Source organism: Toxotes jaculatrix, chromosome 4 (genome assembly GCF_017976425.1).
Source record: "Toxotes jaculatrix isolate fToxJac2 chromosome 4, fToxJac2.pri, whole genome shotgun sequence".
Taxonomy (NCBI): Eukaryota; Metazoa; Chordata; class Actinopteri; family Toxotidae; genus Toxotes; species Toxotes jaculatrix.
This window is the reverse complement of record NC_054397.1, coordinates 10,093,441-10,118,078: the sequence shown is the minus strand read 5'-3', so window position 1 is coordinate 10,118,078 and position 24,638 is coordinate 10,093,441. Positions and strand designations below refer to the sequence as shown.

Sequence of the window (24,638 nt, the reverse complement as noted above, 5' to 3'; positions counted from 1 at the left end):
GGATGGTGTTAATCCATTTACAGATGCTCTTGTAATACAAACATAATGTTCTGGCACTAATTTCAAACTGTTTAAGCGTTTATTTTCTACTCCCTCAGATCTCGTCCTCCTCTTCGTTTTTCTCAGTCTCTACTCATTTCTTCAGTTTCTTCTGCGCCGCTTTCTTCTTCACCAGTTGTAACCGTTTCATGGCGTTAAGCTGAGACTCTTGAGATGTCGGTGCTTTGTCGCCTGGTGCAGCCTTTGACCCATTCCCATTGTTCCCGTTACCTCCTCCATTATTGCCTCCGTTCCCTCCTGAACTTGCCTGAGAGCTGCTCGGGGAGCCCGCCCCTGATGAAGCAGAGCCTTTCCCTTGGTTTTCGCCACTTGAAGAACGGTTCAGTGGCTGCTTACCCAGAGTCAGGGGTGGAGGAGGTTTCAGAGGCACTTGACTGGAGCCGTTCCCATTGCCCCCTGCAGATACCTTTGCACTCCCAAGTCCTGACTTGGCTCCAGCTAGCCCGGACAGCCCTACAGGTTTCTGGCCAGAAGGCGTTGTCAGGGTCTTGTTGCTCCCACTTGGGCCTGAGGAACCCAGTTTGGAGCTGGGAGGAACAGAGGGATTTGTCTTGGCGCCAAAAGCAGCCCAGCCTGTAAGACCACTGCCGGAGGAGGAGGAGTTGCTACTGGTGGGATTGGCTGATGTTGTGGATGCCTGCACAAAATGAAAAACAGTCACTTCAATTATCACAGTCACACAAATTCAACAGATATTGTAATGAAGAAGACACCAATTCTTCTACTTCGAAAACCAATATAAACATATCTTCAGATCACTGTGTAGTGGAGCAAATACATATTTATCAAGATGCGTCAATCAGTAGAGTTGCCTGCAAGCTAGACCAGTGCCTCAACTTGTTTACTTGAGCAATACTTTTACTGAAAGACAAAACTCTCTTTCCCAATGCGGCTGGTAATAACATAATCAAATTACTGACGAAAGGCAAAGTGTTTGCTTTGAAAATAACTTTATGGCGACCTCCAATAAGTAAAAGTACTTCTAAGTTCTAAACCCATTCCCTCTGGAGAAATGATACAGCAGCAGAGGTCAGTGGTCTGAGTTTTCTGTGGTCTGTCTTTTAGAGCAGTGTTGCACACTGCCAGCTGTTGCTCTTCTTTCACTTGCTACCAGTAATAAAGACGCAGAATCCTCTTTTTTTGCTTGACTTGAGGGTGCCACAAGAGCATGTGAGGTACAGCGAATGATTATTACACAGGTAGACAAAACGCTTGTTCACCTTACTACACATGACATGGCTTCAATACCATCTTAAATGCTTTTAAAGTTTCATATAGTGCGACAGCTATAATTAGTTAACACTTACCTTCACTTCTGTTCTTTTGAAGGCTTGGAAGGTGCTGGCTGTGTCAGGTTTGGATTTCAGCTCTGTCTTTTTCACCAGTGTGTCTTTTACAACAGGCGCTGATGACGCAGATGCAGGGGATGGCTTCTGTGGAGGTTTCTGGGCCTAGTGGACAAACAAAGTTGTTTTAAACAGAAACAACAAGTCCTAGTAACATGACTATGTGATCATCAGTCACCTGGTCAGCGGTGATGTGTTACAAATAATTACTAAGTTAATAATGAAACATAATTCATTTCCTCACCATGCGTTTCATTTGCCTGGTGCAGCGGGCACAATACCACACAAGCCGTGGATCATTGACTTCTTTGTCTGTCACCTGGGGCTTGTGACAGTCCTGGTGGTACAGATTATGGCACTCTTGGCACTCCACCAACTGGTTTCCCATTGTGACTGTCATTTGTCTTGGGTAAAAAGACAGAGACAAAAAGTATGTGAATTCAACACGTTAAATTAGTCACCAAGTTTAACTTTCTAGGCTTGCAGAAGTATTAATAACTTCACAGGAATATGTACTGATAACCTGAAGCTCACTTTATTTACTAATAATTAACATGTACCTGCAAACCACACAAGCCAAGCCCATTTCCATGGCAAAGTCATCAGCGTTGGTCTCATCGTAGTCGTTTATGTTTGGCAGGAGATCTTTGCTCGTCTGAACGGTAATCGGAGAAGAACGATTCTCCTGTTTCTCCAAACGAGGCTTCTTCGGAGGGTCCACCTCACCCATGTCAACCCTAACCTGTTTGTCAGTAAGAGAGACAGAGGTAAGTTTAGAGAGTGCACACTGACATCAAATAATCATATCGCATGGTCACAGGTATGCAAACAAGATCGGATCATAGTTGACAAAGAAATGCAAAGCAGTGGTCAAGGCAGCCTGAGAGACTGACATATTTTTGTGTGGTTTTGAATTTATTTTGGAAGGTCTATTTTCTCCTGTTGGATGGTATTTGACATTTGGTACACCTTTGAATGTAAGATTATAGCAAAAATGCAAATGCTTTCGGATCTATCAGAGCACGAGACTAATTTTATTATGATTAAAAAGATACAAAACTTGTCCAGTACCTTCTCTGAGGGCCTCTTCTCTCCCTCTTTCTTGCTTTTTTCCGAGCTGGATTTGCTACTGCCACTGCTGCTGCTGCTGGAAGATGAGGAGCTTGAAGAGGACTTGGAGTCCTGTTTACTTAAGCTCAGTTTTGACACAGACCCCTTGGACACCTCTATATCCTGAAGACAGATAATGATAATAGAGAGTACTTAGCATTTAGTTGTATAAATTACATGCCAATTAAACTGAAAAAAAACCCCAATAATAAGGCACAGTGTAAATTAAGACAGTATCAACATAAATATGAGATGAAATCCTTACTTTTTGTGATGAACGGTAAGATGAGTCACTACCTCTTGCAAGGGACTCATCTAGTAAAGCTTTGAGTTTCTCAGCTGAGTCTTTACTCTTGGAATGCAGGTAACTCAGTCCCTTTAGGAAGATGGGATCCAACTCCAGACTAACAGGTCCAGCCATGGCTTGAACTGGAAATCATAAAACAATTTTTTGTTAAAATTAAAAGACAAAACAAAACACAAGATCTAGCTGTTGTATAGAAATTGAGGTGTTAATTTGGACTGACATGAGACCTTGAAGATTAAATGCTGGCATAATACAAGGAAACTCTTCACTGATTCTGAGAACAAAATGTCTTTGCAAGGCCTTTATCTTGTACAGACCTTTGCTACAGTCAATACATCACTGTAACACAGTGTAAACAAAAGCTTTCTTGCATCTGCAGCCTAGCTGGAGTCACTTAGTTACTTAGTACGAGGTCTTGTCCATTCTCACATTCAGTATTACTTTGGGCTGTTAATATTAAAGAAACACATTTTTTCTCCACATGAAAGATTTAGGAGGACTGAAATATTCAGTGGTAACTGCCTCTCTGTTTCTCTTCTGAGAAGCCCGGCCCCACATTGACTCGCATATAATCAGTGTCTCTATATCTGAGACATTTGCACTGATGACCACAATACTTACATTAGATGACATATGAACAGAAAATAAAGTTAAAGGACACAAAATAGGCCAAAGTAAAACCTCTGAGTGGGGCGAAAGACACGCTAGTCGACCAGGAGTGTTAACGCTGATGTTTCTTTTACACATATGTCCTGTACAGTGGTTTCACTTCAGCTGTTATAATTATTTCTTAAATGGGAATTTTACATTATTATCATAGGTAGGTTAGCTCTCTTGGTTGTGGCCCATACGTCATTGTTCGCCCGATTCTGTCAGTTAAACTGACTTAATTTGGCTGCTCTGTAACGTTGTTAGTCCGGACGCACAGAGCATTGTAACAGCGGAACCGGTGGCTAAAGTTACCTTCTCCCTCACCTGTCAGTTATAAAAAACCAAGTTTGGTTACATTACCTCACACTCTGCTTCTGGTAAAAGCCTCTCCCGTACGCCGGTATTTTCGTTTTGGTGAACAAATGACCGTTGAGCGACACTTCCTTCCAAAGAAGCACACAGCCGGGACGGACCTCCGTTTTACAACCTGTGCAACCGTTAAATATGCCCGGAATCTACCCGCGCGGAACCCTGTGTAGAAATAGATTTTATTCAAGAATCTTACAGAAATTACTGTATTTAAACTTCAATTATGCGTATATGTATTTGTGTAATTAATATAGAATTTTAACGTGCACCATATTACTATTAGTATTGATTTTTCACTTTCCGGCAGCAGACAGCTGATGGTGCTGTTGAGCTATCTTAGCTGTAGCACAGGGAAAGAAGAAGCAGCACAGCCAGCCTCTAGGAAGCGTGTACCATAACAACGTGGTTTTATTTAAATTGCCGGTGTATGTGTGCGCGTTTCTAAAGCTTCTGTGAGTATTTATTAATGTCATTTTAAGTGCCGGATCCAAAATGCTACTTTAGCTCGCAGGTCTTAGCTGCCATCCTTTAAAAGACACTCGACAACCTACCCAAAGCTAATTACTTGTTAACCTCCCTCTGTTGTTACTCCACAGCTGTAACGTTACTCACAATGAAGCACACGGACGAAAAGCAGCAGTATCCCTCCCTCTATTTAGGAGTCTGTTCCCTAAATGAGGAGCCGCGTCTTCCGCTGCATAGCTCCATCGCCCTTTTTCTCCTGTCGTACTGCGAGTGCAAGTCTTTCAAAGTTTTTCTGGTCTCCGCCAAACCTGGCAGCACCCAGTCACTGAGGAGTCAGCTACCGGAGTCTCTTAATGTGTCTGACATTCAGCAGGAGGATGTGCCCCAGTTGGTGAAAGGCTGCCGTCTCCCTGCTGTTTTGGATGAGACTGGACGGCTTTGCAGGGCTGGATTGGCAGTGGTCCTGAGGCACATCATCAACAAGACCTTAGAGGCCGACTCTTCTAGGAATGATGTGCTGGCACTGCTGGGCTTCAAGAAGACATGTCTGAAGGCCTGTGCTGAGGTAAGTGAAAAACAGGGAAACAAATTACCAATGCACGCAAAACAAATAGAATGTGTCTGGATGATTTTCACTGGCATGTAGCATCAGTCATAAGGACAGGAGGGCAGCTTATGGGTCAAAAGTTTGCACCATATGTAATATCAAGCTTTTATCAAAGTCACAGGTGTTGCTGAGAGTTCTGACTCAGCCTCTCAGTGTGTACAGATGTTAACAGATTGTATACATAAGGATTTACAATGAACTAAATATACGAAGAAACATGTTTCTCCACTGTGTGCCTGCTGATTTTTTTTTCTTTTCTTTTCATGTTAACCAAGCATTAATCACAGTGTCAGCGGCTTAGAGAGACATCAGTAAAACATTTCAGGCAATAGACAGGTAACCAGTGTCTTTCAGTGTAAAGACACTGCTGTATTTGACCTCAAAAATATTTTAAAATCTTTTTCTCTTCTCCTTCTGTCACTCTCAGGTGAGTAAGTGGACCAGACTGTGTGAAATTGGCATCCCCTCTGCTGTAGAAGAACACCTCCAAAATCCCACAAATCAATATCAGCAGCTGCCTCTCTCCATCCTCACCCTAGAGCAAAGGCTAGCAGAGCCTGTCAAAGTCCACAATGATGACAAAATACGTAGGCAGAAACTCCAAGAGCAGAGGCAGAATGAAAAGAATGAGTCTCCTGAACGCCAAAGGGATGTGAACGCTCAGTCCAAAACTGGACGATCTTCTCAGGTCTGTGACGGACTTGAGCTCAGGGCTGCTTTGGCCAAGCTGTCTGTGGCTTCAGTTCCAGCTTTGACCACTAGAGAGAACTCTGAGATCAGGAAAGTGAAGACCACAGATCTCCCTCCACTGGAGCACGTGTTTGCTGAAGGACTGTACTTCACTCTGACTGACGTGGTGCTTCTGCCATGCATCTATCAGTACCTGGTGAGGAACCTGAAATTAATGATTTTGGTTTGAGAATGTTTTCAGTAATGAAACCTTGTGGCTAAGGACCCTGCTCTTACCACTGCATAATTTGGATCCATGAATACACGTCAAATGCTCATTTAATTTAGGGCATAAGCCCTGTGTTTTTATTGTTTCACTATGATCTTTACATTTACTGTGAGCAAATTTCCCATTATTATGTAATGAGCAATCAAGTGTATCCCTTTAAGGCTGTGTCTCAACATAAACAGTAGCACAAGTGACTCAGGTTTGATGTCACCAAATAGATGGTGCCATTCAGGCTACAGAAACCCCATTACATGTATTTACTGGCTTTTTAATGCCTTTATTATGATGACTTGTCAAATTATGCGTGACTTTTGGTTTTGACACTGTGGTCAGGGTGAGCAGACAGTACATCCAGCTCCTTTCAGATCCACCCAGGCAGAAACTTGAGTTAAGAAGACTCACTGCATCAGACTTGGCACAGGTTTTGCTCTCAAAGGTGGTCTAGAGCCACCTGGCAAAGAGTGATAACAGTGTATGGGAGAGTTTCTATTCAAATGCCGCAAGTTGAAATGAATTTCATTGACTTTACTTTGGGAACGCACTTCTCTCTGCAACAGATCAGGAACTGGTGGGTTGTTATGTTGACCTTAAAACTCTTTACTTCTGAAACTTTTTCTGCAGGGCTTCAAATCTCACAAACGTTTTCTGAATATTCATCATACATAGTGATTACATATTTTACAAGTAAAGTTGGTAGCAGCAATTAATATCGCTACAGCAGACACCACAGAGTGCCATGGCTGTTTAGTTCAGTGGTATATTGTTATTGATCAGGAATGCTGCACTGTCAGGCAGTGAAGTGGATCTCAACCTCCATTTCACCCTTCATCTGTCTCCCAGCTATTCCTCGACTGTGGGAATGAACTGAAGTTCTCACAATGAGGCTTTTAGTAGTCAGCTGTGCTCCAGTGGTTTCCAGTTTCACACTCAGCCTAGCGTGTCTCCTCTTAACGGCCATCACTGTCCACGACACATGCAGCCACAACGGATCCTTTCCACTCCACCCACTTGTCGTACTGCAGAGTGCCCCTTCTCCTGGGCTGTCTGTGCCCCTCTCTCTTTTCTCTGTCTTCCACACAGTCACACACAGTGCTTCTCTGATCATGTCTCTGTTTGTGTCCTTACCCGCCCCACCTGCCAACACTGTTGTGATGTTTTTCCTGCCTGTCCCTTGTGTGTGCGTCTGTCCACCAGTGTAATGAGTGAATTCTAGTGTAACCTGACATGTCTCCACACTGGAGATGACACGTCGGATGAGTCACTTAATCAATATCTACTTGTTTTTTTCCTCTTTCTTTCCTCTTTTTTCCATTTGATAGTGTTCCCTCCAAGCCCATTCTGCGAGCACTCTACATAGGCTCCCCCACCTTCTGCGTTGGTACAGCCGTGTTCAGGAGGTACCTGGCGTCATTTGGGCAGCCAAGGCTTGTGGGATGGTTCTTTCCGTCCTTCAGGTTCCCACGTCCAGACTCCCAGGGCCTTTAGCAGAAGACAACCCAACTAGCCTAAAGGAGCAGGAAGAAATCCAGGAGATGACCACACAGCTGCCTTTTGTTGGTGGCCCCAGGCCGACAATGACTAAACTTAAAGTAAAGTATTACATTTCCTTACTTATTTCCCATCATGCTTTACCAGTCTGTGTTCTCCAAACATATTTGCTTTAGTACACACATACACAAACTGTAAATTTAAGAAGCTATTTCCCATTGTCCCTTCACAGCACAGATAGATGGAGTGGAGGCTCCAACTGGTTGTTAACTATTATCCCTATAATTTCATGCCTCCATTTTCTGCTGATAGTGCCTCCAGGAGTGTAGCTCTAAGTTAATGTTTTGGCTTCTGGCAGACTTTCTTAATTGTTGAAATTTTCATCTTTCTACCAGTCACAAGATTAACATTTTAAGTGGGGTTTTAGGATGCTTATCTGTATACATGATTTTCTTCTCGTAGAGGTTGTTTGTATGACAATATATTTATCAGTCAAGGCAAACTAACAAAAAAAGTGACCTTTCTTAAAAAAACAAAAACAAAAGCAAAAACAGAATCTGTTTATAAGAATAGTATTTTGCTGCCCCCAGTACATTTTAAAATGCTCAGTTTATTCTCAGTGGATCCTTTTGCCGCTTGCAGTAGTGCAGACCGTGCACATTCAGCTTATCCTCATTTCAGGTGCAATTAAAACAATGAATCCAGCCCAAAACAAAACAATGTTTTATAGCAAGACTAAGTGGTTTTTTGTAAGGGCTGAAAACCTTAGTGCAAAGAGACAAGACAGCACACAATACTAACATAATGTGTCCACATGCTTAAAATGTAGTTACCTCAGCAAGCATTGGCAAGACACACACGCAGTCACACATATTGAAAGCTTTTTTAGCTCCAAAGCACAGCAAATATTGCAGGTTTTTTTTGGACTAGCTTTTTGAGCAGGAGGCAAACAAGGCCAGCTGTTTAAAAGGAGACTGTTTTCTCTGCTCTGACTAACCTCTCACTACTGAGCCTTCAGACTGTTCTCTTGGCCTTGTTGCTCTGCTCTTTCAGCAAAGATATTTCTGCGATTTCCTGCTGGCCAAGTGTCTGTAACAATGAGATATTAGGCAATGGGACGAGAGCAAAGGGAAAAAACAGTGAAAGAGTGTTTGGAGAGTTTGAATGAGGCTGAGTGAGCTGGGTGGTCAGGATGGGATGTGTCCTAAATGTGCCATGTTGCCGGATGAAATTTAGTTGGGCACAGATGTTCTCAAATGACAGTTTTCATGGCAGGTTGAAATCAGACATTAAAACTGAGAGGAATGTATGTACACACACAGACGCACGCACAATGGCCACCATTCTTCTTTTGCCTAGAGGGATTATAAGGATGGCTGCGTGTCGCCACCATCATGTCTGCAGTGCAGCTGTTGTGTTGTCTTGGCCAAGGTGTCTGTGCATGTGTGTGTGTATGTGTGTTTTCATACGTCCTCATACATGACTGTGTGTCTGCCAAGGCAAGTACATAGAGACAGAGAGGTCTGTTGTCTGACATAGTGACACGCAGTCCTTCACTGCTGCTAACCAGAGGCATCAGGCTCATCCCGCTACACTATCAACAATATAAATGGCTCATAAACCCTGCCTCTTTCTCACTTCAGTTAACGCACACCGATGCATGCCACTCAAACTGCCTGTGCAATGAGGTGTAGACGCACAACCTGTGACTTAAATGCAAACAAAAGGGTAGCCCTGACACCATAATGCAAGAATGAAATTTGTCTTCTGTTACTCACTACTTGATGTAAAGGTTGCTCTTACTCTTACAATTGCTAACATTAGTCAACAACTTAATCTAAGATAACAGAAAAATAGGTCCTGGGTTTTTTATTGGAGGAACAGGAAGGCCTGTGTTTACTAAATGTCTGTGTCTGTTCCTGTGGAAATTGGTGCCCTAAAGCCAACCATCTATTGTATATGACAGGTTGTATACTCAGTTACTCTTGACACAGTTTAATATAAGGTTTTGGCCATTTATTGCCGCTCATCTGTTATTGTCTTGCGAGTTTCCTTTTACCAGGTAATGTCCACCTTAATGCAGATTTAGAATGTGACTCATATGCCTTGAAAATGTGGCCCAACCAACACAGACATGATGCAGATCTTTTGGAACACACTGTTGCTGCTTCTCCTTTAACATTTGTAATGTGGCAGATTAACTTGATCTCAACCCCTGCTCCCAAGCTTGTTTTCAGGCTCTAACTCTCTATCATGGGCGCAGCTGATGTTACCAGTTAGACTGAAACAATAAGATTTTTTCAAAATTATTCCTTGGCATTCCATATTTCATTTTACTATGGTCTTAAGTCATAGTATAGTAATGATTTTGATCAGTTTCATACAGTTTGACTGTTTTAAATGTGCTAATATAGTTCACTGGCTTACCTACATTGAGTATTTCAGTAGAATTAGACTTTTAGTTAAATCACTAACAGTCATTGTGGTTCACGGCTGGAGCCACATTGTGGCTTCGTGGATGAGCTTAAAACTGAATCTGTTGTTTAGATTAAATTAATTCTGGCTTTTCCAAAAGCCCAGTTTTACGCAGTCTACTTTCTGAAATAGACCTCCCTTGCCTTCATCCAGTGAACTAAAAAAAAGGAAGCCCCTCCAGGTCCATTGCAGTACATTTCAACAGAGCAGTTTTCTACTTTGAGAAACTTTAAGACTTTTAAGTTTTTTTTTTTGACACTGTCAAAAAAGGACCTGTCTTAACTCTATGGTCATGTTGAGGCTGTAATTTGTGGTGCTCTTGTGTTGGATTGCATCATCTCGTATAATGTTTCCAGTGTTTGTGCTCCTATACATTAATGGTTATGTAAATGAAGTTGACAAAATATTAACATAGAATATTTTGATCTACTGTATGCAGTGACTAGGCTTAGGCAATATACTATAATGAGAGGTATACAGAGTAAGAATTTTTCAATGCCGCTGAAGTTCAGTAATCATGAAATAATACATTCAGGCAATAATAAAGAAAGACCCATCATTTTCACAAAGACATCACGTTAGTGTAGTTTCAACCAAAGAATCGAGTTATTGTCAGATACCACTACACCTTGGAAGTAAAGAAAAATGTGAATGATATTTTCCCTGCACCACTTCATGTTTGTTACTGGCTATGTAAGACCTATTATCTGAATTAACTGGGGAAGGCCATTCATGCGAAGGCAAACGTGAAACTGTCAGAAAACAAGAGGCGTTTTAAAATTAAGAAGAATTTTCTAACAGTGACAACTCTATCACCATTTCCCTGCCTTTATAGACTCTCTTCAAGTACCTAGTAATTGTTCCTGCCCTCGTATCATTAAAGAGGGAGACAAAAAAAGTGCTTTACCTTGTCTGGCTCAATTTTCTATGTTTCTTCAGTTTTTCTCTTAAGTGTATTGGATGTGCAGGAGTATGTACTGTACTGGTGAAACATTTGTTCTCTCTTGAGAGAGTAATAAGTGCACTAGCAGTGGTTTTTCCTCAGGTATAGCCTCAGATCAGTGTGAGCAAGGTAACAAAGGGCTTGTTCAAGAGCAGCTTTCTTTGATTCACTTCATTACAGCCATTTGGACCACAGAACCTCAAGGCTGTAGAGGGGTTTCTATGGTAACCTGTGTATTTGTGTGTGCTTGTGTGTTCCTCCCTTAGGAAAATGGCATCGAGGCAGTCTTCGCTCCTCATCCTTGCCCTGCCTGGACCCTCCCGTGGGACAGTTTACCAGGAGCTATCAACCCCACTGAAGGTGAAGTCAAATCTCTGCCTTGTGCCCCCCCTCTCCCATTTGCTTCCTCCATTTTCCTTTTGCCGCTGTGCCCTTGCACTCTTTTCCATGCTGTGCTTTTTTTCATTTTGTTTTAAGTCTTTTTTTAGTTATCTTGCTCTTTGTTTCGTCCACATACACCTCTTTCTACCTGCATCAATACCTCCTCCTCTTATCGTTTTTTTACCTCCCCCACCTCTTCATGTGTATGCCTCTACATCACTCCCTGCTCCTTCTTCCTTTCACCACTTGGCCAAAATCAAAACAAATACTATTGATACTGTATATGGAAGCAAGAGTGAGGAATGTGCATAAATATTTGCATAAAACCTTCCCGTACTGCTGTGGCCTGGCGATTTTCAATGACACCTTGCCATCCCCCAAAAGAAAATATTAGCTACTGACACATGGCTGAGCTTTCTGTTTAACCTCAGCTGGATGTGTTTTCCCATGAGCCCCCACAATGAATTTTGAAGTGCTTATCTTGATGTGCTATCCTCCTTATGTTCTGGGGTGAGAGTGTGAAATAGGTTTGTGACAGAAACAGACTCCACACAACAGAAACACACGAAACCCTGCACACACAGGAGGCACAAACCACTAATGTGCAATGTCGAACTTGTGCATATGCCTTAGTGGATACTGATTGTAGAGCACTACCTAATAGGCAGTGGAAGGGTTGTTGATTGCTGCCCCAGGTGGCACTGGTGAAGCAGGGAGAAGAAATATCTGTTTCTTTGTCTTCCTTTCTCTTGCCTGCATTGTTTTCCTTCTTATTAGTGGGATGTCTGTGATGCTGAATGGTGTGTGTGTGCAAGTGTTGGAGCCGCTGCAATAAATCAGTGTTGTCATCATTATAGGAAAATGGAGGAAGTTGATAAGGACACATATATAGATAATATGAATATTTAGATATATGTTTCCTTTTCTCATCATCATTTTGTTATGCATTCATTTCTTGTGTCCTTTCATTTTCACTTATGAGGACAAGTGTGACAAGCAGAACTTCACTCTCACTGCTTATTTCCTCCACTTATCAGAGAACATGGGAAAATGAAACCAGAAAGACATTTCATCATTAAGATATATATGGGCCTCTTTTGGCTCATGTGTTTGTGCAAGCCTAGCTTCCACTTCAGTAGTATATTTTGTTAGTGCACTGTAACTTTTACTCTAAACAAGAACACAAAACCCACACTAGTTTCATATGTACTCAGAAAAATAGGATACCATAAAATACAAGAAAAGGACTACAGATGTTTATATTGCTTTGGGTTGCTGATTTTTTTTCAGACTTTTTTAATTCGAGGGTGTTGACGTCTATAATAGATGAACAGTGAAGGGACTGTAGCCTTTTTTTAGTATATAGTCATGAAATAAATTGGACAAATTAACATAAACATATCAGTTTTGATACCTTGTCTGTACATTTGGGATCGTTATCTTGCCGCATTATCCTAAAACTGAGCAAACCTTTACAAAAAGGGATGCAAATATAAACACTGTTTACCCAGTATGGACAAGAACACAAAAATAGGGTTAGTGGAAGTGGTAGCGTATGTGTAACTGAAAGCCACCACTTTAACCTGATAGTCACTGATTCATCTCTAGTACAAAGTTCTGGATTAAAGCCAATACAATGAAAAACATGACACTGTCCTCCTACTCTGTTAATGCAATGTACTAGCTTTGACAGGCATTTGTGGCCTATTAATATATGTCCACAGTACAACCTAATCATCCGTCTCTATCCGAGAATCCTCTACTGACATCTAAATAGAAGTGCTCTTGATGAGGTCAGTGTGTCTATTCTGAGAGTGAGAATCGAGGAGAGAGACTAAATTTTAGCTGTCCCACTTTTGTCAGCACTCTGCATGATAAATGGCACTGTTGTTAACTCTTCCTGCAGTATTTGGTTGGTAGGTAGGTAACCCCTGCGTTCCAGGGCTGTGTAGTTAAAGAGGACCAGAGACGAAAGGCAGCCAATTTGTCCTGAACCCCAGTGCGTGGGCTTTCCCATCTATCTGCTCCTACAGTATACACAAATGGCCACACACACGCCTACACGTACAGTACTACAGGGAAAATTGCGGCATTTTCCCCTTACGTATGCATAAATATTTCCATACCTGAAAAAGTAATATAACACACACATCTTTCAAAGCTGTACTTATTTATTTGTATTGGCTTATCTTTTTCATGTTAGTGCATGAACAGCTCAGTCTGCAAGTATTTGGATGGTTTTGGCAGAGCTTTGGATTTAAAATGAAACAGTGAGCAAGAGGTGAAGGTGCTGACGTTCAGCTTTGAGTGTTTACCTCCACATCCAGTGAACCATGTGCAAATTTTTGCTCTTTTTATCCATACGCCCCAAAGAGTAATAAAGGGTACAGTTTCCATATCCAATATGGATGGGAACACCTCCAAGCCCTCTTAAAGCTGAAAGTCAGCAATTTAATCTTGTAGTTGTTTTAATTTGAAATGCATTATTATGGTGTAGAGCCAAAGCAATATCACTATTCTGACACTTATATTTCTTTGCGACTTACGGTATTTCTTCTTCTTCCTCTCTTCTTTTATATATTGCTCCAGTCTATTCACCCATCTAATTTGCATTAAATGGTAACAAATCCTACGCGTGGATGCTTAGGTATGCACAATGTATAGAGGAACAAAGGGACCTCTGTGAATGTGAGGGGTTTTTTTTTAGTGTAAAGGGCTGCTTCACTAAATGTGGTGAGGGCTGTCTGCAGACAAGTAAACATCAATGTGAATACAAGGGCCATTGTATAGAGCAGCCAATGTCTGGTCTCCAGCACGTCGCTTAATAGAGGGAGGAGAGTGGGTAGGGAATAAAGCAGGCTAGAATGATGGAGTGTGTGACAGTGGAAGATTGAGATAGGGGTGAGGCCGCATGAAGAGAGACAGGGGTTATCAGGAGAAAACAAGGCAGGGGAAGAGGGGTGAACGAGACAATGAGGCATAAAAAAAGGGAGGGCTGGTGAAGAAAACTGCATAGTTGTCATGCTTGAGACATGCTGCTGTTAGGTGCTCCAGGCTTGTTTTGGTACAAGGAGATGAAATGAGTTTCCATGTCTTTGTCTTAGGTTACAAGAGTATGACAGAAGTTGAACCGCTGGAGTGAAAAGTGGCTCCATTTGTCTCTGCCTTCCTGCTTCAGCTGCAGCAGTGATGTGATTGAGATTTCACAAAGTCCACACTTCTCTGGTGTGATTTTTTTTTTCTTGGTGGTTTTTTAGAACCTGTGACGCCAAGAAAAAAGGTGAACAACGTACATTACCTTGTAGCTATTCCTAGAAATATTATCACAGCTGTCATTGGTTCATTATTCCAACAAGAAATCCACATGCATACTTGTGAGTGGTAACTGGACTTGGGAACTTGTTAAAGGGGCAAAAATCTAACTAGTACCTCTCGGAAAGCCAGAGCACCAGTCACCTGGGTTTGATCGTTAATTGACTCCATATCCTGCGAGAGTTTCTGTTTCCATCCAAGAGGTAAATCCCTCTGAGCATCTCTCAAAAAGAAATGTTTGAAAATATGCAACATGTTCTCTGTTCTTTCATGCTATACATTGTTATGTTATACAGTCAAAAACATTTTTCATTCCATTCTGGACTTGGTTTCTTCATAAAGCATGAAGCTGAACAAGCTGGAAACACAACACATTATCACCTTTTAGGAACCTGTTAGCTGCCTATTAACACATTCAGCAGATACTGAATAACAATAATATTTATGTAGGGTTGTGTTTCAGGCTACTTGGTGGATACAAGTCCAACACTTACTTTTACTTTAGCTCCCTTTTGGTCTCCACTAACTCCTGAATGAAATATGTAGGTCTATAGCCCCTTCACTATATTCACCAACTGGTAGATAATTTTGTCTGTCTGCTGTTGCCACAGAAGTTGGTGCTCCGTGGGTCTGTAAAGATTTTTCGCTGTAAACAGCTGCCTGCTGTGGCCCCAGATGATGTTGATGAGTGAGGAGATGGTGACTCAAAGTTAAGGTCTGTAAAGTTAAGGGCTGTAAAGCCCAATAAATGAGCCAAAAGATGCAAAAAAAAAATCTCAGTTTATCCTAAGCTCATCATTACAAACCACCCCTTGTGGTCCACTGTTCATATGCAAATATTTATTATAGCCCCTTTAAGAGACATGTCTTCTGCTTTAGAAGAAGTTAGGATTTATCAAACTGACTGCACATGTACAGTGACTTTATTTAACAAAGTCTTAATATGCAGTTTCAGCATTTATATTGTTGTCATGTGATATCAAGCTCTCTCTACTATATTGTGTATATACTCAGTTTACTGTATATCATGATAAAGCCCAGCCAGTAGCATGGCAGCTGCTGGTAGCTTTTTATGAGGCTGATCCTTGCGGTAATGGCTATTCAGCAATATGATGGCTGTGCAGTGTTAAGTGGTTTCACAGCATCCTGAGGCAGCATGAAACACAGTTGCGCCGCAATGTTTGTAGCTGAGCTTGAACTTCCTACTCCTTCACAGACCTCCTCCTGCATCGTCATCTTTTTTGTAATTTAAATCCCAATAGAAATGTTAGCCACACTAGAAGTCATGGCCCACGCTTTTCAGTGCTTTGCTTGTTTTTTTCCACACTGTGCACAGGTCTAATGAGTAGTTAAACATCTGTCATGCTTAGTTTCCAGATACTGCTCAGATGTTCACCAAATTAGTTTGGGAATTAGAGGAGCTGTCTGTAAGATGCATCAAAGATGGAATATCAATCAAGCAACAGATACAGACAGATATTTTATTACGTAGGGGAGTATTTACCTTTTTCTCCTATGTTTATAAAAGCTTTTCTGTGTCTTGGACTTAGAGATGTTAAATGTGTTCTGATGCATCATTGTTGTGTCTGTTTCATCTACTGTTAAATCAGTTTGACTGTAATGGGCATGATTTCCTCTCAGGCGTATCATATAACTGTTATTGAACTTATATGAAGATAATTAGCTGGATTTGATTCAAGTCCAGATTTATGAATTTTCCATTACATTTTCTTAATTGTCCTAGAGTAGATGTATTGACTAGGTGCCCTAAGGACACTGTACAATTTCCTTCAGCTGCACTTTACACTAGAGCCTTATCGTTAACTTTATATAACATAAGGTGGTGATTTCATTTTCCCTCTTTTTGAGAATTGTTTCCTTCAGAGTTCATTAATGCCTGGTGTAACAGTTCACATGGTGTTTTATTTGATTGTTATCTGTGCAGGGTATTTATAGAAATAATATGGCAAAATACATTCATAGTGATTTAAGGCTGTTTCAACAAGAGATCAGATTTAAAGATTGGACGAGGGGCTCATCAGGATACTGATTCCAATATGTGTATTTCTGTGGATTCAGGCATGTCATATGACATCTTGTCAGATTTAAAGATGCCCTAATCAATACTTGTATTTATTAATAACGGATCAAGTGATAATGTGATCTGCCCTCTCAGCTCTGTAGACGGTTTTAGCTGATGATCATAATTCAGCATTAAGAGGCTATACCAGATAAATGCCAGATAAATATTCCAGATAAATATGTTCTGACTACCAAAACCTGGATTTTAAAGTTTTATTCTTATAATACTTTATGTTGTATTCAACTTAAACATTTTGTATTTATGTAGTGTATTTACTACATGCCTGGGGGGCATATAAAGATCAGTACTGTTCTTCTGAATGCCCATGAACATTCAGTAGTGAATTAAAGAATTAGATTAGATTTTTTATCTTTTTGAATCCAAGGTTATGCTCTCTTAAGATACAGTAAAATGTAATTATCAATTGAAATAAGGCCATTCTCGTACTCCCACTGGAAGCATTTGTACTTCAATTGCTAATATGTTTTGTCTTTTTTTTTGTTTGTTTGTTTGTTTTTTTAAATTTACTTGGCATCTGTCTAAATTAAACTCACTGAATTCATTAAAAACATCCAACTAGAAATATGGTTAATTGAAATATTTTGCTTTGACTGAACACAAATAGATTGTCCCTTTCTTACCTTAGCGCCTGCACTTCAGTCATCAAACTGAATTGGAGTCTGTGTACGTGGTTGTTTTTTCCTGTCCAGCTGTCAGGCTGAATGGAGCACTGCTGAGAGACGCACAGCAGGCTTAGTCACAGATCTGTTTAACCGCTGGCCTGCACATTAACACATCAGCTTTGTCTAGAGATAATGTTGACTGATTCTCTCTCTCCATTTCTTCCAAATGCATTAGTGTTTTTTGGGTTTTCTGTGAGTTTAAAAAAAATGTGACGCACAAAGTTGAGGCATAGGGCAAGATGATTTTTCAAAAAAGTCTGTCTGGTAGTCAGATACTTGTCAAAAATACTTGTGCTTTCTGTCCTGAGGCTTCTTTCAGACAAATGAAAAGGGAAATCTAGATGAAAGACCAGCAGGCTGATTTTCACCTTAGACATTTGCTGCGTACACACAAATAAATTCTTCTTATATCAATCCTTGAAGTCTGCCCAGTTTCCCAACACTTAATATAACTTCAATGATCTTGTCACCTTTGAAAAACCTTTCAACTGCCCGATTCCAAATGCTTGTAATGAATGAAATATTCCACCTCAGAGTGTTTCGTACAGTGTTTGATCAGGAAATCTTAGAGTTGCAAAGGAAGATTAATAGGAATTGCAGCAGTTCCTCAAGGGCAAATTTGCCAGACAAACTTTGAACTCCTTTCACACGTCACACATGAATCAGACGACAAGACAGGACTGTTTGTATCAAGCGTTGCGGAAATCCATCCAGTAGATGACTTTGACCTGCTGATGGTGCTAAATGAAAAGTCTGTAGGCCTCGTTGTCCGGAGACAACAAATACTTTTTACAAAATTTAATACCAAAGGCAAAAACATACAATAGTTGTTGAGATATTTCAATCTGGACCAAAGTGACAGACCAACTTGCTAGCATGGCTGAAAGTTGCATGTTTAAAAGTGTGTGTTACAGTTTTTGCCTTCAAGGGAAGGTGTGTATTTATGAGTTTGTGAGTTTATGAGTGTACTTATTGCTGTTAGTGCATGTGTAATTAAAGGGAAATTGCCTATTATTAAAACTAGAGATTAAAGAGTTTCGGAGAGCGTAGGTTAATATAAAAACACATAGATGGGATTTAAAAACATTGTTATGAGTGTTGGTGAGGATATCTGTTTGTACTATGTGCTAGCGTTAGGTTAACACCTCATTCCCTTGGGCTTACAGGTCCAAACAGCAGGCTGTGACTCCCAAATCACTCCTCTCATTCTCAATTAATTGAACTCATTAGAGCCTTTAAATTGGAGATTTAAAGATACGCAGTAAACATGGGACCAAGCACAACAGGCAGCCAGCTTTGTTACTCCCAATTAGAGGGATAATTGGCACTTTATTTCTACAATTCAAGTTCAAACACATCTAGACTCCCTCGAGGGTTACCACAGAGTTTCATTATTTGCAGTGATGTTTGAGTTGTGCCCATTTACATGCAGAGCCACTGGCTGCCTTCATGATGAGCTCCTTGCAAATGTCATATCATGAATATTCATTTGTCTCCTTAGTTTTGTTTTGTTCAGTAATCTCTGGTGAAGCATTGCGGTGTGGGTACGAAGCGAGGACACCATTTACCTCACCCCCAGCCAGCTTTCAGCGGGCTCTGGACAGCATAGTGTTTCTTTTGCCATTTTACTAGACTCATAATTAATTACTTATTAGTGTTTTCGGCCCTGAGCAGAATGTAAAACCAAATCGTTTCTCCGTACGCCTTTCCTTTGGAGCACAGTTTAACACACTTTGTATATTAAAATCTTGTATGATTGGAATGCAGAAATGACATTTGAAGGCTACAACAGATTAAAAGTAATAACTTTCTTGTTATCTTTTAGTCATTAAACACTTTTTGCCATCATACAGATGTGGCAAAGGTTTTTAGGGTTTTTGTTTTCTTTTCTCTCAGGAGACACATTCATAGCATCACTGATCGAAGATGAACAAAAGGAAAAAAAAAGCTTTTTGATTACATTTCCAAGGATGATCGATCAGTAATATATTTCTGCAATGACACTTTATTATCTCAATCAAATGTATTGTGCAGTGTTCAAAAGTTGTGTGTATTTGTGACTGTCACTGAATAGTAGGTAGATGTTTCAGTCATAGGTATTATTTGTACTTTTAGTTAAATGAGAGCAACCATTGCCATTATGACTGGGACAGTATGCTTTTCTACTGATACTACTTGATGCAGCTCATATGAGTTTCTCCTAAATTTCTAGGCAAAATCTACGTAATAGTGTCGCTTAGATGAAAAGACTGAAATGTCTTGTTTTACATCCAGAAATTACAAACAAACATAATGCCAAACTGAAAAATTAAACAAAATATCTATATAAGAATGTTTGCACTGATAAAAGTAGCAAATGTGTGAACTTGGATGGACTTGGACATCCTTCAAAAAAATCTTAGTTCACTTCAAACTTCAAATTTTCGCATTTTTACTCCATAAATGTAGTAAAAGCTGACGTTCGGTTGCATTCCACAGTGTGAAGTAATATAGAGAGGCATTCACAGAAGGCCAGTGGAAAGATGCAGATGGGGGTGAACAGATGCAGATTTGCTCGTCCACCTCACCCTCAGGCAGAGAGTGAAAATAAATGAAAGCTACATCCTGATTTGGTGAATAACGTGTTCCACAGTGTCTTGAACCAATTCAGTAACCCACTATAGCAACTCAAAGTTGAAAACGGTAACATGATGCTTACTGTAAAAAGATGCTCAGTACATCTGTCAGTTTCATTTGCACAATTTAGGGCTTGGCGTGATATGTAATACATGTTCACAGACTGCAGTTAATTACAGGAGATAGATACTTCACAGAAGAGGTCTATATAAGTAAAATTCATTTTGCGTTTTTTATTTTTGCTCTTATATTTTTCTTCCTGTTTTTAAAATTTTTTTTTATCTCTTCCTCCATTTTTTTCTCTTTGTTTCTCTGTTTGTGTGCAAGATACATCTTCTGGATGTTCTGGGACGCATCCTCAGTGATGACACCTGGGGTCCTCAGGTGTTTCTAGTCTCTCAACATCAGAGTCCCTCACCCAGGTGACCCAGCCAGGGCTGAGCTGCATCTTGTTCTCCTGTTCTAAGCATTTCATTCTGGCCTGGTGAATTTTAAGGCACTGTTGGTTCTTTTTGCAAATGCACCTTATACTCATAATCAGGCCGTTTGCATGGGTTGGTCAGGTTTCATTGGGTCAGTCTTAGTATAGGTGAGATTTTGTTCCGTCAAATGTCTGTCCAGTGGTCACCAAGCCATTCTTGGTTGTCACTTACTCTGTTCTGAGGTGTCACTGGCCAGACCATCCTGGTTTTGAGTTTTTTTATTTTATTTCTCCATTCGTGTTGTCTCTTTCTGTGTTTTTTTCCCTCCTACTTTGCCTACCCACCTTGCATTGTCATTACATTTCTAACCCCTTACCTATTTCACTTTCCACAACAACCCCAGGCTGTAAGCATTGCTTTGACATGAAGGGAATATTTTAATATTTATTTTCACACAGCCCTGACAACAAATTTGCAGCAGTTTGCCATTGTCAAAAGTAAGTGCTTCACTTTTGTATTTGTTCTTCCCATCCCTGTGCAAAGTGATCTTACTGGAGTCTCTAATTTTGTCGGCACTGGCTCAAAGAAAGGCGCAAGACTTATTATTATGTTCTGTGTCTGGTGACCACTGTAATAGATGGTCTGTCATTTTTGGTTTCCGTGTGGTACTGTGAGATGTGCTTCTTTTGTATGAGAGACCTCCCCCAGTGCCCACATCTAATTTGGCTCAAAAGAAGGTTGTGTATGGACTTTGGCATGTGCGACTCTGTTTCTGTCTGTCTTGTTGTTATCAGAGTTTTCCCTTATGTTTTTTACACCCACATGGTGTTGGCTTACGCTGCTATAGGGGTGAGTTGTCATTTGTGCGTGGGTGTGAGTTAGTGTGTGTTTTGTCGGTCTCCGCATATGCAGAGCATTGAACAATAAACCTAGATCACCTAAACTGCAGGTGCTTCCATAGCTCTACCTCTACTTATATATCTTTTACATGTGGAGTTGTACATATGTGCCTGTTAAAATGCAGACATTCACATTTATAGTGTTATTGCCACAAATCTGTTCTTTTGTCATATAAGTGAGTTATTTTGGCTTAAATTGAAGAAGTGATAAGAGAAAGTCAGATTTGGGGGACCTTCAAGAATTGGAAAGAAACAATTGCTTGTATGAAGTGTTTTTCTAGTATGCAGGTGGCTCAGTGAGACAGAATAATGATTCATTCAAATCCTGCTCTAATTATCCAAAGGGCTCGTGTAGTGTTTGTGGCCAATCTTCCATCCCTTGATTCTTGTCCCACTTTCCTAAATAAGAGTATTTGTGCATTGCCAAGGCATTTGCAGATATAATAGGGAAATAGATGCATATTGAGACTAAATATGTACTTTCTGTCACAAAAATAAAATGCCTATTTCAGAAAACATTAAAGGGGTAATGATCTGAAATCTGTCAAGAAAGAGTATTTGTTGAAAACTTTCCACTCAAACATTAGGAGACTGCTTCTGCTGTGACAATATAAGCTTAATGCACAGAGTTGAGGAGAGAATCCCTTTATTTCTCTCAGTAGAGGGGCCCTGGCTTTGGCAACCCAGCATTTCATAAGAAAACCAGGAGGAGCAGGGACACCAGCTGGCTGGAGTCCAGCCAGCCTTTATTTATCCTTGACTTAGCACTGCAAGGCTAGGGCTGAAAGCCATGCTAGAAGATTTTACAAAGGTGGCAGGCCAAAAGACGTTGACACGGCCCTCCACAGATGCCAGCGTTGTGTCACTTACTCCCTGACTTTGACAGCTCCGGCAGAGTACAAGAGAGCAAGGGATGAAGGGGAAGAATGTGCACTGAATAAAAACAAACTGCTTAGTTTGAGAGAGAAATTGTGAGGGAAGTTTTTCAGGAGACAGAACAGGAAGAGCAATATTTTGTTGACTTTATTTTCAGAAAATATTTATTCAGTTCATGCAGTTATTAAAGTATTTTCTATAGACAAAACCTAGAAAAGTGTTGGAGAAACTCAACATTTTGATATCTTCTAACTACAGCAATGCCTGTGAGAAATAAAACATTAATGATGTCTGCTCTGTTGTGTATGAAAATCTTACAGTACACTCATGCAACCTAATAATCCTGTGTCAACTTACCATTTCCTTTCTTTGCATTTGAGTCAAGTCAGTGGTGTAAAACTCTTCTTCTTGGCAAGGGGGTAAAAGTAGATCTGTCGTGATTTCGTTCATTTAATGCCCATCTACTTCCACAAGTGCTTAGACCCGCAAATTTGCAAGACACCTGGTGTGCCTCACTTATAAAATCTACCGTTTTTCTTTGCATTTAATTTCTTCTTCAAATTATACTTTCCATCTGCGAGGCTCTGTGTGACAGGAATTTTATCACGTCTACAGCGCATGGTCCATTTTTAGGGTGCGCTGACAACAGTTTTGGAGGAGACACAGTATGTTGAGTTTTTAGTATAGGAAACTGAAATTGAGGAATACTTACAGTAGCCTCAATAACTCACTAAATATCCATAAAATATCCATTTTCCATGATTCCTCTGTTTATGGTCCTTTAGCTCATGATACGAATTAATTTCTTCATCTTCTGTTCTCTGTGTTCAGTGATGTCTTACAGCAGGGTAAAATCAAGAAAGTACTTAAAATTTAAGGTAATGTGCAGTCAGTCTTGCTTTGTTGTTTGCTGGTATGTAGAGCAATTCTGCCTTTGTTATATCACAGGTTGACATATTAAAATCCAAGTAAAGTCTGTGTTAAATTTATACTTTGAGCAAAATCTTGTCTTCTCCTTATGGACATGGTTTACTGATGTGTCAGCTTGTGGGCTACGCCAGGTCATTTGTTTCTTACCTGAGCTGAGTAGTGAATGCAGGATCAGTGCAGTTCAGTCTTTTTTTAATTCTCTCTGAACAACCACAACAGTTTTTTTTTTCTGCCCATGGAAATACAAATTCACTGACAGGATGAATCGATTCCAAATTCCCCAAGTTTTAAAGCAGAGGAGTGTAGATGTTGTTTTGCCACATCCCACTTCAAACAGTGCAGTGAACAGCACTCAGGAGGCAGACTGCAAGTCAACACTTAGCCTGCACAGTGAATGGTAGCCAAAAGAAGCGAGACTGCTCTGTCTGCAAGACATGTACCAATATGAAAATGTTATAGTGTGATCATTACCCAAAATATACAACATTATAAAACTTGATAAATGTTGAAATAAAATGAAAATATCAGAAATGAGTTGTTCAACCTGCCATGGCGTTGCCTTTGGCTCTCTTTGGCCATCCTTTGAACACATTTTCAAGAAATAGTTTTCAGTTGTAAAGCATATATATTCCTAGAATAGAAACTTTCGTCATAAAAAATACTCTTTGATGAGGAAGAAAGTTCTGTTGCTGATAAACGTGTGTAGGGTTGAAACAGTGCTCTGACTATTTTTACAGGGGAAACAAACCGAAACGAAAAAGGCTGGAGAAGGTCTCTCCAAATCAGACACTATGTTACAATACATAGCATATTGTCTTCAGGGTTACTGTTTATGTTTCAGGTATGTCATTTCCTAAAAAAATCCCTTGAAGTTTCCTGGAAAGAAGAACCTCATTTCAAACTTTTTATGAGTAAACATAATAAGTTGTGAGGCTTTAGTTGTTTACTTGTAGTGTTGTCTTGGGTTCATAAGCAGATATTGATCTCCAGATAAATTTCTTTAGAAAAAGTACTCAATTCAGTCCCAAATAAACATTCATCCATTAGAACTTTGTTATTGGAAACTTTGAAATGAATTGATTAAGTGCCTTACCTGAAAACTATCTCATGTAATTACCTAATTACATCATTCATTCCAAGAACCTTATGACTGTCTTGTTATTAAACATTTCAGTCCTGCCAGCATAAGTTCAGATTTCCCATGTGATGGTTGATGTACAGTTAAAATGAAAGAGTTTAGCATATGTTGATGCGATGCTCTTTCTGTGTGTAACAGAAAAGTTAGTAATTGGATGTATTAGGAAGAGCAAAACTGAGGTCTCCGTTTGCTTCTGTGCCCATTTTGAAACAAAACAGTGCTGACAAATTAGGTATGTGCTGCGACCTGTAAGAGGGACCATGGGAGTTCCATAATTATGCAGACCTCTTGCCTACAGCTACGTCTGGTCATGTTTTGACAGACATTCCAAAGCTGCTGAAGGATGCACAGTGAGAAGTTTTTTCCTCTTGTGTTTGTCTTCATTACCTTTCATTTTTCTTGTCATCACAGTCTCAGTCTTACGCAAATACATAAATACAAAAATTTCAGTAACTGCTGCTGTGAAAGCAAACTTTATTTTTTTCTCTGACAACTTGAGAACAGTTGAAGCTTTCAGTT

The 24,638-nt window shown here is 40.2% G+C and overlaps 2 protein-coding genes across 2 annotated transcripts in view; one reads left to right on the top strand and one right to left on the bottom strand.

The window, feature by feature from the left end:
* Positions 1-133: 133 nt before the first annotated feature.
* Positions 134-3,959, bottom strand: ints12 (integrator complex subunit 12). Its single transcript, XM_041036487.1, has 7 exons — positions 3,835-3,959; positions 2,782-2,945; positions 2,478-2,639; positions 1,967-2,148; positions 1,651-1,810; positions 1,368-1,511; positions 134-697 (listed from the first exon to the last, which is right to left on the bottom strand). The coding sequence occupies exons 2-7, from the start codon at positions 2,935-2,937 to the stop codon at positions 134-136; spliced, it is 1,368 nt and encodes a 455-aa protein (XP_040892421.1). The 5' UTR covers positions 2,938-2,945; positions 3,835-3,959.
* A 236-nt stretch (positions 3,960-4,195) lies between these two features.
* Positions 4,196-24,638, top strand: part of gstcd (glutathione S-transferase, C-terminal domain containing) — a 45,265-nt gene continuing 24,822 nt past the window's right edge. Inside the window, exons 1-5 of the mRNA XM_041037251.1 lie at positions 4,196-4,295; positions 4,440-4,873; positions 5,343-5,801; positions 7,193-7,462; positions 11,046-11,139. Of these exons, the coding sequence (XP_040893185.1) occupies positions 4,457-4,873; positions 5,343-5,801; positions 7,193-7,462; positions 11,046-11,139 (1,240 nt within the window). The 5' untranslated portion in view covers positions 4,196-4,295; positions 4,440-4,456. The remainder of the gene's footprint in view (positions 4,296-4,439; positions 4,874-5,342; positions 5,802-7,192; positions 7,463-11,045; positions 11,140-24,638) is intronic.